Source organism: Pelecanus crispus, chromosome 3 (assembly GCF_030463565.1).
Source record: "Pelecanus crispus isolate bPelCri1 chromosome 3, bPelCri1.pri, whole genome shotgun sequence".
NCBI classification, from domain to species: domain Eukaryota; kingdom Metazoa; phylum Chordata; class Aves; order Pelecaniformes; family Pelecanidae; genus Pelecanus; species Pelecanus crispus.
In genome coordinates, this window is record NC_134645.1 from 47,317,964 (window position 1) to 47,331,915 (window position 13,952).

A 13,952-nucleotide genomic window follows, 5' to 3' on the forward strand; every position below is an offset into this window, starting at 1 on the left:
TCCTCTCGCCCGTCGGTGGCCGGTGGCGCGGGCCTGCCGCCGCCGCCATGTCCGCCGAGCAGGTGAGCAGCCTCTGCGAGCAGCTGGTGAAGGCGGTGACGGTGATCATGGACCCGGCCTCCACGCAGCGCTACCGCCTGGAGGCGCTCAAGGTACCTGGCCGGGGAGGGGAGGCGAGGCGCCGGGCTCCGGCCACGCGGGGTGCCCCGTCCGCACGGGCCCCGGGGCCCGCTTGGGCCCGGTGGGCGAGAGGCGGGGCGGCCCGGCCCCGGCCAGCCCCCGGCCCGCCCCCGAGGCGCTGGGAGTCGTCAGTAGACGGGGGAAGGCCGTGGGGGCTGCGCCTGCGCTGTGCCGAGGGGGTCGGGCGGCTCTCCCCCCTCACCGTGCTCCCTGAGGGGTTGAGGCTGTCCCCCTCCGCCCCCCCCCCCCCCCCCCGTTACCGGCCGCCCCTTGGCCGCCCCGTGCCCTCTCCTGTGTTTTAACTGCATGTGCCTGTCCCTGGTCCTTTCCCAGTTCTGCGAGGAGTTCAAGGAGAAGTGTCCCATCTGCGTGCCCTGCGGGCTGAAGCTGGCAGAGAAGACGCAGACGGCCATCGTCCGGCACTTCGGCCTGCAGATCCTGGAGCATGTGGTCAAGTAAGGCAGCTCATCCTGCTGCTCGTTCGCCTGTGCTGGGGAAGGGTGCCAGCCCGCTGCCATGCAACCGCTGGCATGGGATCTGCTCCTGTCCCGGCGCCTCCCGCTTCAGGACGCAGAGAGTCTGCTCTACAGCAGAGGACAGTTGCTGTCCTGCTCTGTTTCTTTCCTCCTCTGTAAAAGAAGGAGAGGAAGAAGAGGCAGGTTGGGAAGGTTAATTCACTGAGCTCTAAGACATATTGACATGCAAGATGTAAATAAACACGCAGGGTTATCAGTAGGTCTTTGCAGCATTCTCTGTCATTAGCCTCGTGCTAACAAAGAGGCTTTGTATTCAGTTCTGAGATTCCCCTCTCTGCCGCCTCTGCAGACCTGATGCTTTGTGCTTTTGCTGCTGCTTCTCATCTGTGTTGACCTCAGTAGTGCACACCCATTTGCCAGCAGCAGTTTTAACTCAGCCTTTTTATTAAGAGATTGGGCACTGGCAGAGTCACTAAGCTGTAGTGCCTCTCTCTAGTGTAGGTAAAGAAGTGATGGTTCATTAAGAATCAAGTCAGAGATCTTTATAAATGTTTTGACTTGGTGTCCTTTTTGTTTCTCTCCTTTTTTTTTTTTTTCCCCCTAAATTCTTTTGAACAGGTTCCGCTGGAACAATATGCCTCGCCTAGAAAAGGTTTATCTAAAGAACAATGTCATGGGCCTCATATCCAGTGTAAGTACCTTCTACCCCAGACTGTTCTCTGAAACATGATTCTCTCACTTGGAGATAGAAAGTGGGAGTGAAAGGAAAAAAGACTCCAGTTAATTAGCACAGAGGACCTGAATTCAATTCTTCATTTTGTTACTTTCTTGCTGTACATCCCTGGTTGTTCCAGTGCTTTTCTCTGTCTCGTAGTCAGGTCAATGACCATGTCATCTCACATGGCATGAAATTGTGAGGCTTGTATAACATATATAAGGTACTTTTTGTAGGAGGAAATTCAGTAAATATAGACATTCTTATCCTTTACAGGAATGCTAAGTTATTTTGTGTGGTTTAGAATATTTACAACCACTGTGCTTCCAAGGTCAGAATTATAAATGTCTGATGTTTGCTGTTTTGTATAACTCTGCCGCTCTTCTATTGCAGGGAACTCAAAGTATTCTGGAGGAGGAAAGTCACATTAAGGATGTTCTGTCTCGCATTGTGGTGGAGATGATCAAGCGCGAATGGCCTCAGCACTGGCCTGACATGCTAAAGGAGCTGGATACCCTCTCCAAGCAAGGGGTATGAAACACACCTGTCTGTTCTCTTCTGCTTGCTCATAGTATGGGTTTCAGTCTTCCATCATCCTGAGGAATCCCTAACTCACTCATGGTCAGGTGAGACAGGCTAATGATGGACTCAAAAATCCCTGTAGGATTAAGTTATTCTAAGAGATGATTTTAGCAGAGAGAGGGCCATCTTCCGGTTTTGTTTTCCCAAGGTGTGACTTGTATCTTTATGCATGCTCAGTTTCTCTCTACATCTCTGAGCTAGTTTCTAGAGATTTTACTGTTTGAAGTGTACTGATGGAGTGTATTTCATTTCGGGACATCAGGAAACTCAGACGGAACTGGTGATGTTCATCCTCCTACGTTTGGCAGAGGATGTGGTGACTTTTCAAACTCTGCCTACCCAGCGGCGACGCGATATCCAGCAAACCCTCACCCAGAACATGGAGAAGATCTTCAGCTTCCTACTAACTACCCTACAGCAGAATGTCAACAAGTACAGGCGCATGGTAAGAGTTGCCTTTCCTTGGGTTCAGTCAGTGCTGGAGGCATTTAGGAATTGGGATGCAACTCGCAAGTTGTTGGGGAAGCAAGTGCAGAAACTGTCTGAAATCCGTTGCTGTCGCTGTGAGGTAGGGATCTGCTGTGGTCTGGGAAGCTGGTGCTGATAGAGGGACTGAACACACAAGGTTGACGGGGGTTAGTGTTGATGGATTTGCTAGTGTAAATGGCTTGAGTGGATGCGTGTCTCATCTGTACTGTTGGGATGCTCTGCTGACACTAGGCGTGCGGCTTAGCAAAACGAAGGTGTGATTGTGGCAGAAACGGGTAGATTTGGGTTAGTTTATGTAACACAGTGGTAAAGAGATGCCATCCTGGGCTCGCATTTGCTCTTATGCTGCAGTGGTGTCTTTGTGGTGATGCACCAAAATGCATGAGTTTTTGACGTCTCAGCATTGCAACTGGGCCTCTCTGGTCCTTTTCTTCAAGAGCTCAGGTCAGGAAGCCCTTTTTTTGTCAAGTTGTGGTGAGGAATGCTCTTCCTTTTTGTGTAAAGAGACTTCTTTCCTGAATTCTTACGTAGAGTCAGAGATGCACAGGTTGGTCAAGACGGATGGTGAAGGCAAGTCTCTACCCCAGTCTGTTCCTGTGAGAAGAAAGTGGATTTGAGAGTGAAGCACAACTGAGAAACCAGTCTAGAAATAAGTTGCTTTTAAAATCCCGACTTACACTAAATGTGAAACTGGGAGGGAATGAAAAATCCTCTCCTACCTGACTTCTGCTCATTTTCCTGATGCACTGACAAGCTGAACAAACCCACCTGTAGAGCAGACAGTTCTTTGCATAGTTCTTGGTGGTGGGTGGGAGACCCTGGTGCATTTTGTAGTCTGGTTGAAATGCATTTCCAGGTAAGGTTTGAATTGCAATGCTTGAGGCTCTGAAGTGTGGCTGCTTCTGCTAACGGTGGAATCTTTCTGATTGGCAAGGTTGGAGCACCCCAGGAACAAGAAGCCCTCACCGCTCCACAGGTTAGCAGATCTTTGGGATGTTTGTGCACAGGGTAAATTCTGAGGGTTGGGTGTTCAGTTACCTGTCTGCACACTGAGAGTGGGGGAGATGGTGGACAGTTCCCCAAGACCATAATAATCTGCAGTGCTTATAAGTACGCAGTTCTGGTATGGTGGCTCCATTGTTAAATGTTTGGGACACAACCAGAGTAACTTAAAATCACTGCACTGAATATATTGATGGACAGAGTTTCCAAACCAAAACCTTGCAGCAGAAAGAAATGCTTGTGGTGTCTTTGCATCTGAAAAACAAATCAAAACTTAGTGTCTGAGGGACTCATTTGCATTAGTCAAAAAGATGGTGCAGGCAGTGCATTGCTGCTGTTAAGTGTTTGGAACTGGGGGTCAGGGTGTAAGCTCTTGCCCCAGCTCTCTCTCCAGCTGCCTTTCTGACCATGGACAAGTCACTTACCCTTTTCAGACATCAATCTCAGTACATAAAAGCCACCAGCATCCTTCAGAGTCTGGCTTTTGGATGTAAGGTGCTCTAAAAGGTCAAAAGTTTCTTCCCTGGAAGAAAGGGAAGCACCGAAATGCCTTTCCTTCTTGTCCCCTGTGTCTCCCTGGTGCCTGCTGACTGTGGAGTGTCATCTTTTGGATGAGAAGGAAATTGTGGCTTAACTTGCAATTCAGAGTCCTGCTGTCTTACCTGCCAGGGGGCTGTGGAGGTGGTTATGATGGCTGCAGCAATGTCCTGAGCGGGAGACTGTGTTGCAGCCTCTGTCACTAGGGAGCTGTTCTGTGAAGCTGCTTCTGGCTGCATTCTCGAGAATAAGCCTGTCCAGCAGTGGCTGGGTGGAAGTGTGTGCTGTAGCTGCTCACTTACCATCTCTTGTTTTCTTTTTCAGAAAGCTGATCTGGCTCAGGAGCCAAAGGTGAGTGGAACTATGTGGGAATTAGTGCATTGGTCATTCTTAAGACAGAGATTGCTTAGAACCAGGCTTTTTGCAGGCTTTGGAATCTATTACCTGCAATTCTCATTTACAGATGGGTTTGTTCACCCATACTACAAATTCCTGGAGAAGTGAGGCACAAGTGGAGAAATGCCCAGGCCTTAACTGACATCCTTAGTGAGGGGACCTGGACCCTTCTGCTGCCACCTCACTCTCAGGGTGGTTCCTGATACTGTTCTTCCAGGGAGTGGACAGCTTTATGTGGGAATTGGTGTTTCTCTCTGACTCTGACCTGTCGCCTCCTCTCTGTTCACAGGCCCAGGCAAACTGCCGCGTGGGGATAGCAGCACTCAACACCTTGGCTGGCTACATTGACTGGGTGGCCCTGAGCCACATCACAGCAGACAACTGCAAGCTCTTGGAGATGTTGTGTCTGCTCCTAAACGAACCTGAGCTCCAAATAGGAGCAGCAGAGTGTCTCCTGATTGCTGTCAGCAGGAAAGTGAGTTCTTCCTCCTCAGCTCCTCTGGCTCCCCTTTGTTTTCTTCCTGTTCCCCTATATAATCCTTCAGATTGCCCTTTTATTTAAGAAACAAAATTCAAATTTGGCTGCTTATGTTAGTGATACTTAGCGTGAATGTCATGCCAGCACTATACATACAGCAACTGTTGGAACCCTTTCCAACTTCTGTGCTTCCCTCTCCTCGCAGTTTTGAAGTTGGTGATCCCCATTAACTTCTTTTTGCCCCACTTTCTACAACTGTGAAGTGGGAAATACTGTCACCAGCTGTGTCATCTGGCAGCTCAGAACAATGACAGCAGGATCTGAACAGGTGATTTGACCTGTATGTTCACAAGCAGCTTAGCGTCAAGGCTGGGTGTTTATCAGCTGCCCTTACATAACTAGCCAGTCTGCAGTGGAGAAGAGTTAATGTCTCAGGATCAGTTTTTCAATTTAAAGTTCCTGTGGTGGGGTTGCTTGGGGAGATTTTTTGAGATCAGGAATACCTTAGATTTTTTGGCAAGTTTTTACTGAATCATTTGTGGACTGTAAGCCCCTCCCTAGACAGGATGGAAGGACAACTGAGGATCTCCTAATTTCACTTGCAGATGGGAATAAATAGTTATGTTCTAACTGAGGCATTTGGTTTATTCTACACACAGGGTAAGCTGGAGGATCGGAAGCCTCTGATGGTCTTGTTTGGAGACGTTGCCATGCACTACATTCTCTCTGCTGCCCAGTGAGTACCATCCTGCTGCTGTAATTTCACACAAAACTGCATACAAATGGCTTTATAGATGTGATTCACAAAAGATATTGCTGCTCAACTGCAGGAAGCTGGGACTAGGCCAGGAGAGAAGAAAACTACCATTTCTTTTGCAAAACCTGAAAAGTTGCAAGTTTTTTCAAATCCCACAATTGAAAGACAAAGTGGTATAAGTATCACACCTTCCCCAGCTTTCTCTGTTAGCCTGAAACTGATCAGGAGGGACTCTTTCAGAGGCAATTTCAGAGGTTTTAGATGCCCATAAAGCAGTGCTTCTTGATAGTAGCAAAAAAAATCCCACTGCAATAAAATCAAATTGCTCTAGTCCTCTTTTTATCTACAAGATAGATAGCAGTGTGCCTGTTACCTACAGCATGAGTAACTGATCCTGTTTTTCCCCCTCCCCTCTTTCCCAGGACAGCAGATGGAGAAGGCCTGGTGGAGAAGCACTACGTTTTCTTGAAGAGACTTTGCCAAGTTTTGTGTGCATTGGGCAGCCAGCTGTGTGCTTTGCTAGTAAGTCTCTACTGATACCAGCAGCAACCCTGGCAAGGCTAGTTTTTAGGGCTGGGGGTGAGGCAACACTGAGCTAAGGTAGGACCAGGGTTCTCTCTGCACATTTGGTAGCTGTAGGGTTTTCTCCATGCATTTGGTAGAGGCAGAAATGGCTGTGCTGATGAGTGGGATAACTGCATCCTCCCAAGCCATAGGAATGTAGAATGGAGGGACCCTGACTGATTCCAGGCCTCTGCTGTCAGCAAAAGTCATCTCCTATAACCTCTGTAAAATGATGAAGCTTTATTGAAAATTGGTCAAGTTCCTTGCTATCTACTGCTACAGAAAAACTACTCCAGGAAATCACTCCTATTTTGGAAGCCTTTTAATTTTCCCTATTAAAAATAACTCAGAGAGTATACTTGTTTGTTTTTCTACCAAGATTCTCTCAAGATGAAGGAAGAAACAGGTTTTGTTCCTGCTGTTCATCTTTCTCATGCTTTGTGTCAATGGTGAGATGAAGATGCACACTGATCCTTTGCATACCATGCTGGCTGCTGAATTCCTGCTCCCTCCATTCAGCACAGTCCTTCTACAGTAAGGAAGGCAGGCATCTTGAGAGAGGTTGTTCATGGGGAGACTGAGGCAGCCAGCCTGTGCAAGTGATAGAGCAGAGTAAATTCTCACAGGGAGGGAAAGAAAACAAAAAAAAAACCCCACCTTTGAGAATTTATCCCTGAAAAGAATAGACAGCAAACAAAGAGTGTGTTATTACTTTCAGTGACTTCACTTGCTGTTAGATAGTGGGAGCTGTTAGTCCGTAATGAAGTAATGAGGTGGGGATTTGAGTCCTCTCATCCAGATTGACTCGGGAGAGGCAGCACTGAGCTGTGCAGTTCCAGAACAGGGATGTCGAGGGCACCAGGTCAAGTGAGGAGCTTGCTGAGTGAGGAGGAGCAGCAAAACCTTGAATTTTTGGCTCCAGGTAAACCTTACTTTCCTGACAAACTTCCCAGAAATTTATTGAGAAGAGATGTCCATACGTTAAATGCAGGAAACATTTGGAGGAATGGGAGTGAAATCATCTGGGTGTATTTGCTTGTGAAATTCTGTAGTTGAGAATTGTTCCACCTCAGTACTGCTGAGTGGGCTTGACCCAATAAGGGTAAAATTGTGACTCATGGCAACAGCACCAGCGGTCATGAATTTGCTTTTAATAGAATTCCAGTATCTTGAGAAGTCACCTTTTCCTCTTGAATGAGGGTGGTGCTGTCTCCAGCACCCCCAGGCTGGTCAGCTGAACTTGCTACTCCTCAGGCCTTACTGCTTTCACAAAAAATCACAGTTGTTCAGTGTTTTTCTCTGCTCCTTTACAGTCTGTGGCCTTGGATGTAGTGCTCCTACTTTACCCAGTTGTGAGCCCAGCATGACATATAGTTAGTATTTTGTCTGAAATTGTTTTTTTTCCCAATAGGGCTCAGATTCTGATGTGGAAATGCCAACCAACTTTGGAAAATACCTTGACTCGTTTTTAGCCTTCACAACCCATCCCAGCCAGGTATGTAAAGGGCTGAAGGTCTCATGTATGTCTATGTAAGAATGTGTGAATGCATAATTGAACTAACCTATAGAAAACTGCAGAACTTCAGCTGCCAAATATCGCTTTCCAGGCTCTCCATTTCAGCTGAAGACCTGGAAGGCAGAGTGGTTTCTCCTCCATTACCACTCCATTAGGAACAGTGCCTGACACAGAGGTGCTGACTAGAAAGTGCAGAATTTGCAATGAGCCCTATTAATGACTTAGAGATTTTCAGCATTCTGGAAGTTTGGGTTGAGCTTGCAAGGTGCCTTGGACTCAACCAAATAGTGTAATTTGCTCTTGCCTTCTGATAGCAACGCTTCAAGTTAGCAGTGGACATTTCAGCACTGAAATCCTTCTCTGTTCCCCTCTTTTCCCTCTTCTTCCCCCCAGTTTCTGCGCTCTTCCACCCAGATCACATGGGGAGCCCTCTTTCGGCATGAAGTTCTGTCTCGTGACCCCTTGTTGCTGGCTATGATTCCCAAGTATCTCCGTGCGTCTATGACCAACCTAGTGAAGGTATGTGGGAACTGTGGCCAGATAGGTGTCTAGGTGAACATGGCCTGTGGATCATGGGGGAGAAACTACATTTTTATTGTGTCTGCCACAGACATGATCTCCAGCCTGCTGAGCAAACAGCTCTATCTCAACATTCTACTGTCTGCTCCTTGCCTTCAGTATTCATCTCCTGGTGTTAGCTGTGATGGGTGACTTCTCTTCCTTCCTGACCTTGTCCACTCTGTCTCCAGGTGGGCTTTCCCTCTAAAACAGACAGCACCAGCTGTGAGTACTCCCGCTTTGATTTTGACAGTGATGAGGACTTCAATGCCTTCTTCAACTGTAAGTTGCCATCACCCTGTGTGGAAGCTGTTGTCTGTGCTTTTCCTCTTACTTTCAGTTGCTGGCTGAGCTCGGAGCCTACCATGTTGGCTTGGCAACTTCTGTTTGTGTCTTGACTCTTTCAGCCTGGATCTTGGAGTAAAATTAATTTAGGATTTTCCTGTGGCAGCTCAAGTGTTTGATTTTACTTACTCTTTGATATTTTGCTTGCTGGCCAGATAGGTGGCCTAGTAGCATTTGCTACCTAGTGTCAAAGAAAATGTGCCTCTTGGTCACCTGGAGGAGGAAATCATAGAATCATAGAATCATTTAGGTTGGAAAAGACCTTTAAGATCATCCAGTCCAACCATAAACGTAACACTGCCAAGTCCACCACTGTGTCCCTAAGTGCCACGTCTACATGTCTTTTAAATACCTCCAGGGATGGTGACTCAACCACTTCCCCAGGCAGCCTGTTCCAATGCGTGACAACCCCTTCCGTGAAGAAATTTTTCCTAATATCCAATCTAACCCTTCCCTGGCACAACTTGAAGTTGTTTGCTCTTGTCCTATCACTTCATTACTCAGGAAAAGAGAGTGACACCCACCTCACTACAACCTCCTTTCAGGCAGTTGTAGGGAGCGATAAGGTCTCCCCTCAGCCACCTCTTCTCCAGACTAAACAACCCCAGTTCCTTCAGCTGCTCCTCATAAAACCTGTGCTCAAGACCCTTCACCAGCTCCGTTGTTCTCTGGACACGATGTTTCTTTTCTGTTCCTTCTACCCCTTTTGCAACATCCTTTCAACAGCCACGAGCTGGGCAGAGCTCCCCACCATGTGTGGAGAGGAGGACATGAGTCTTACAGAAGGTTTGCATCAGCCATTTAAATGAAACAGCCTGGAGTCCTGCTCAGGTTAGGAGAGGAAGGCAGCTTACAAAAGACTTCAAATGTCATTTCAGAAAGAAAATCTGTCTTGGCCCTGCTAAGAAGCTTCTAGTTCAGTACCAATAGCTGGAGTTGAGCAATTAAAATAGCCAAATTTAATCGTGATCATAAACCAGCCCACAGGGAACCCTGGGTATTAATAATCTTTTTTTTTCTTTCTGTTTGTATTTTACTTCCCAAAATCAAGGTTGGTTCTCACTGGCTGGTATAGTTTGGTACTCACTTGGTGGCTGGGAGGATATACTTAATAAATTACTTTAAATTCTTACTTTTCACATTTATGTTTGAAGATTAAGTGTTGCATTTTTTTCTGCTTATTAGATAGATTTATTAAAATAAGTAAAAAAAAAACCAAACCTATTTGCGTGGAACTCAGAAAGTAGCTAAATGCATAAAGCCAGAATTTGAAGTAGTTTTAGGGAGTTCAATTATATTGAATTATATTATATCTACAAGAAGGGCGGGAAGGAGGACCCAGGGAACTACAGGCCTGTCAGCCTGACCTCGGTGCCGGGAAAGATTATGGAGCGGTTCATATTGAGTGAACTCAACAGGCAAGTGCAGATCAACCCAGGGATCAGGCCCAGCCAGCATGGGTTCATGAAAGGCAGGTCCTGCTTGACCAACCTGATCTCCTTTTATGACCTGGTGACCCGCCTGGTGGATGAAGGAAAGGCTGTGGACGTCATTTACCTGGACTTTAGCAAAGCCTTTGACACAGTGTCCCATAGCATTCTCCTTGGGAAGCTGGCAGCTCATGGCTTGGACGGGTGTACTCTTTGCTGGGTAAAAAACTGGTTGGGTGGCCGAGCCCAGAGAGTAGTGGTGAATGGAGTTAAGTCCAGCTGGCGGCTGGCCGATCACGAGCAGTGTTCCCCAGGGCTCTGTTTTGGGGCCAGCCTTGTTTAATATCTTTATCGATGATCTGGATGTGGGGATTGAGTGCACCCTCAGTAAGTTTGCAGATGACACCAAGCTGGGTGGGAGTGTCGATCTGCTCAAGGGTAGGATGGCCCTGCAGAGGGACCTGGACAGGCTGGACCCATGGGCTGAGGCCAACTGTATGAGGTTTAACAAGGCCAAGTGTCGGGTCCTGCACTTCGGTTGCAACAACCCCATGCAACGCTACAGGCTTGGGGAAGAGTGGCTGGAAAGCTGCCTGGCCAAAAAGGACCTGGGGGTGTTGGTAGACAGCCGGCTGAACATGAGCCAGCAGTGTGCCCAGGTGGCCAAGAAGGCCAACAGCATCCTGGCTTGTATGAGGAATAGTGTGGCCAGCAGGAGCAGGGAGGTGATTGTCCCCCTGTACTCGGCGCTGGTGAGGCCACACCTGGAATCCTGTGTCCAGTTTTGGGCCCCTCACTACAAGAAAGACATTGAGGTGCTGGAGCGTGTCCAGAGAAGGGCAAGGAAGCTGGTGAAGGGTCTGGAGCACAGGCCTTATGAGGAGCGGCTGAGGGAACTGGGATTGTTTAGCCTGGAGAAGAGGAGGCTGAGGGGAGACCTTGTTGCTCTCTACAACTACCTGAAAGGAGGTTGTAGTGAGGTGGGGGTTGGTCTCTTCTCCCAAGTAGCTAGCGATAGGACAAGAGGAAATGGGCTCAAGCTGCGCCAGGGGAGGTTTAGGTTGGATGTTAGCAAAAATTTCTTTACGGAAAGAGTGGTCAAGCATTGGAACAGGCTGCCCAGAGAGGTGGTAGAGTCACCATCCCTGGAAGCGTTCAAAAAACGGGTAGATGTGGCACTTTCGGGACATGGTTTAGTCTAGTCTACCCTTGATTGGTTTAGTGTGGACTTGGTAGTGTAGGTTAATGGTTGGACTGGATGATCTTAAAGGTCTTTTCCAACCTAAACGATTCTATGATTCTATTGAAGGTATTACATATATAAGAAAATAAACCCAATTTGAAGCACAAAATAAAATTACTTGCTAGAATAACTTTTTTAAACAATGCAAGTTGCATCTGTAGTCAGCAGAGCTGATTCTTTTGTGCGGTCATCTACTGGAATATTTGGAACAAAGGAAATTCCTGTACTTTGCTTTTCATATCTTTGAAGTTAAAAACAAGACTTCTTTGGGTTTTTTGAGTTTGCATTAGCTTATCAGCCTAGAATCTGAACTGGGTTAAGTTGAATAAACTAGAAAAAGTGTGTTTAGCTGAAGGAAGTGGTAGTTACCTAATGCTATTTTTCTATCTCAGTATCTCAAGGTGCTTTGTAAGCAGTAAACATGTATAGTTTGAAGACTTTTTTAATGAAGAGGAAGTTTAATTGTAGTAAATCTGGGTTTAGCATAGATCTTCATATTTCATATTACATTTTAATTGCACTTCCTTTTATGTTAATTCATCATTTTTTAGTCCATTTAAATCACTTCAAAAAATTGCACATCCTGTTAGACCTAGTTTACTGACTGTATATCTGAGCTTACTACACAGCTGTTGCCAGAGCAACAGTCCATAATGTTCCCAGGTCTGCAAAGCTGCAGGTGATCTTTGGGGAAGGGAGCATTTGTAGCATCAGCTTGTTGCATGGTGTCTGATTTTTTCACTGCAGCTTTCCGAGCCCAGCAAGGAGAGGTGATGAGGATGGCTTGTCGTCTGGACCCTCGAACTGGCTTCCAAATGGCTGGTGAATGGCTGAAGTACCAGCTCACAGCTCCTGTTGATACTGGACCCATGAACTGTAAGTTACCTGAAAAAAAAAAAATAGGAATATGGGATTTGGTTTTTAATTCAAGCCAAGAAGACATTTCTTTGCCTTTATTTTTTTTTTCTTTTTTTTTAAGGGGAAGCTAAGACTCAACACTAGGCTTTCAGGCTTTTAAGGTCCTTGCAAGTTAAAAGCAAAATCAAATCAAACCCACCCCACCCCAAATTTAACCCTTTGCAGTCTACCTATGGAATAGCTAATGTAAAGCCCCTGGCTCTTCCTTTCCCTCCCCAAAATCTCTCTGCAAAACAGATGCAGCTGTCCCTCTGATACAATTTTACAACTACTTGGGCCTTGTTATCTCCATAATGTATGCTTTTTGTCCAGGGAGGTTCTGCCTGTCTGGCAAATCCCTCTGTCGGTCACCTTGCTTTCCTCCTGTGAAGGAAGGCCACTTGGTGCTCTGCAAAGTCACACCTAGGGCAGTCTTGCCTGCAGTGAGTCTGGGCATGTGGTCTCCCTCCTTTCCTTTTCCCTTCTGTGATTTGTTGGTGTTGCTCCCTATAGTATCTCAAAGGTCAGACTTATGTCTCGGGAGCCTTCACTTGAATGAGGCAAAACACACGGGAGTACCTTAATTGCTCCCAGTGCATCCCTGCCAGGCATCTGCAGGGAGAGCTGTGACCAAGATACCTGTGAGTGCCAAGATCATAGAATCATAGAATCATTTAGGTTGGAAAAGACCTTTAAGATCATCCAGTCCAACCATTAACCTACACTACCAAGTCCACACTAAACCAATTAAGGGTAGACTAGACTAAACCATGTCCTGAAGTGCCACATCTACCCATTTTTTGAACACTTCCAGGGATGGTGACTCCACCACCTCTCTGGGCAGCTGCTGCAGCGTGGGAGCTTATCAGCCTGGTGGTGTGCATGCAGGGAGGAGCATGGTGAGAGCTCCAGTGTTCTCTTCCTTTCAGCTAAGACAGGCGAAGGTCTCTGCTCCATCTTCTCTCCATCCTTTGTGCAGTGGGATGCCATGACCTTCTTCTCAGAGAGCGTCATCAGCCAGATGTTTCGAACCCTGGATAAAGACGTATGTGTACCAGATGCTCTTGTCTGCTCTCCTGGCTTGTTCTGGGTTGACACGAGAGGGTTTTTTTCAGCTACATTGTCCTTGACAAGTTTGTAGTAACCAGTTAACCTCCATGCAAAAACCCAGATTTTGATGAGGAGTAGTGACACTTCTTTAGCTGGCACCAAATTCATACTGGCTTAGTCTGTCAGGCATGTCTTGGTTCTGGATGCTATGCCATGAGAAGTCACAGGAGAGCGCTCAGGTGGCATGCTTTGACATAGTGCCTTGCTAGAGGAGAAGAGGACTGCTTAAGTGGAAATTTCCTAAGTTTATTCTTTTAATCATCTCCCCGATTAGATTTTTTTAAATTTTATTTTATTTTTAACTTTCAACTGAATGAGAGAAACTCATGCTTAGGGAGTAGATCAGAAGCAATTTCCCTCTGCTTTTTGTTCAACAGCAGGCAAATTAGATGGAAAGCATTTTTTTCTCAGTCTGATGTAGACTGGCAATTTTTTTTTATTAGATTAGGTGCTCATTCACTTAGTTCATCATTCTAATCACAGTAAAATAATTGTGGTTGATATAGTTGGTTAAGCATGGAATCTCTTGGACAGAGTTAAGAGAAGAATTGGGAGCCAAACTGAGAGAGAGGAAAATTGCCTTTCCCAGAGGTGCAAGCAATAGTATGGGGACTTAAGATTGGCACCTCAAGACTACCCGGTCGACAATGGCAATGCTGCTGTTCTTCTTCCCTCAG

The 13,952-nt window shown here is 46.6% G+C and overlaps 1 protein-coding gene across 2 annotated transcripts in view; it reads left to right on the forward strand.

Moving 5' to 3' along the window:
- The first annotated feature begins 47 nt into the window (after nucleotides 1-47).
- The window catches only part of XPO5 (exportin 5), a 31,827-nt gene continuing 17,922 nt past the window's right edge, over nucleotides 48-13,952 (forward strand). The window contains exons 1-15 of one of the 2 annotated variants that reach the window (XM_075707372.1): nucleotides 48-152; nucleotides 514-635; nucleotides 1,275-1,347; nucleotides 1,765-1,902; nucleotides 2,216-2,398; nucleotides 4,306-4,332; nucleotides 4,667-4,852; nucleotides 5,515-5,591; nucleotides 6,035-6,134; nucleotides 7,588-7,671; nucleotides 8,086-8,211; nucleotides 8,442-8,532; nucleotides 12,016-12,144; nucleotides 13,035-13,038; nucleotides 13,072-13,210. In XM_075707372.1, the coding sequence (XP_075563487.1) occupies nucleotides 48-152; nucleotides 514-635; nucleotides 1,275-1,347; nucleotides 1,765-1,902; nucleotides 2,216-2,398; nucleotides 4,306-4,332; nucleotides 4,667-4,852; nucleotides 5,515-5,591; nucleotides 6,035-6,134; nucleotides 7,588-7,671; nucleotides 8,086-8,211; nucleotides 8,442-8,532; nucleotides 12,016-12,144; nucleotides 13,035-13,038; nucleotides 13,072-13,210 (1,584 nt within the window). The remainder of the gene's footprint in view (nucleotides 153-513; nucleotides 636-1,274; nucleotides 1,348-1,764; nucleotides 1,903-2,215; nucleotides 2,399-4,305; nucleotides 4,333-4,666; nucleotides 4,853-5,514; nucleotides 5,592-6,034; nucleotides 6,135-7,587; nucleotides 7,672-8,085; nucleotides 8,212-8,441; nucleotides 8,533-12,015; nucleotides 12,145-13,034; nucleotides 13,039-13,071; nucleotides 13,211-13,952) is intronic. The other variant, XM_075707371.1, reaches the window with a different exon arrangement.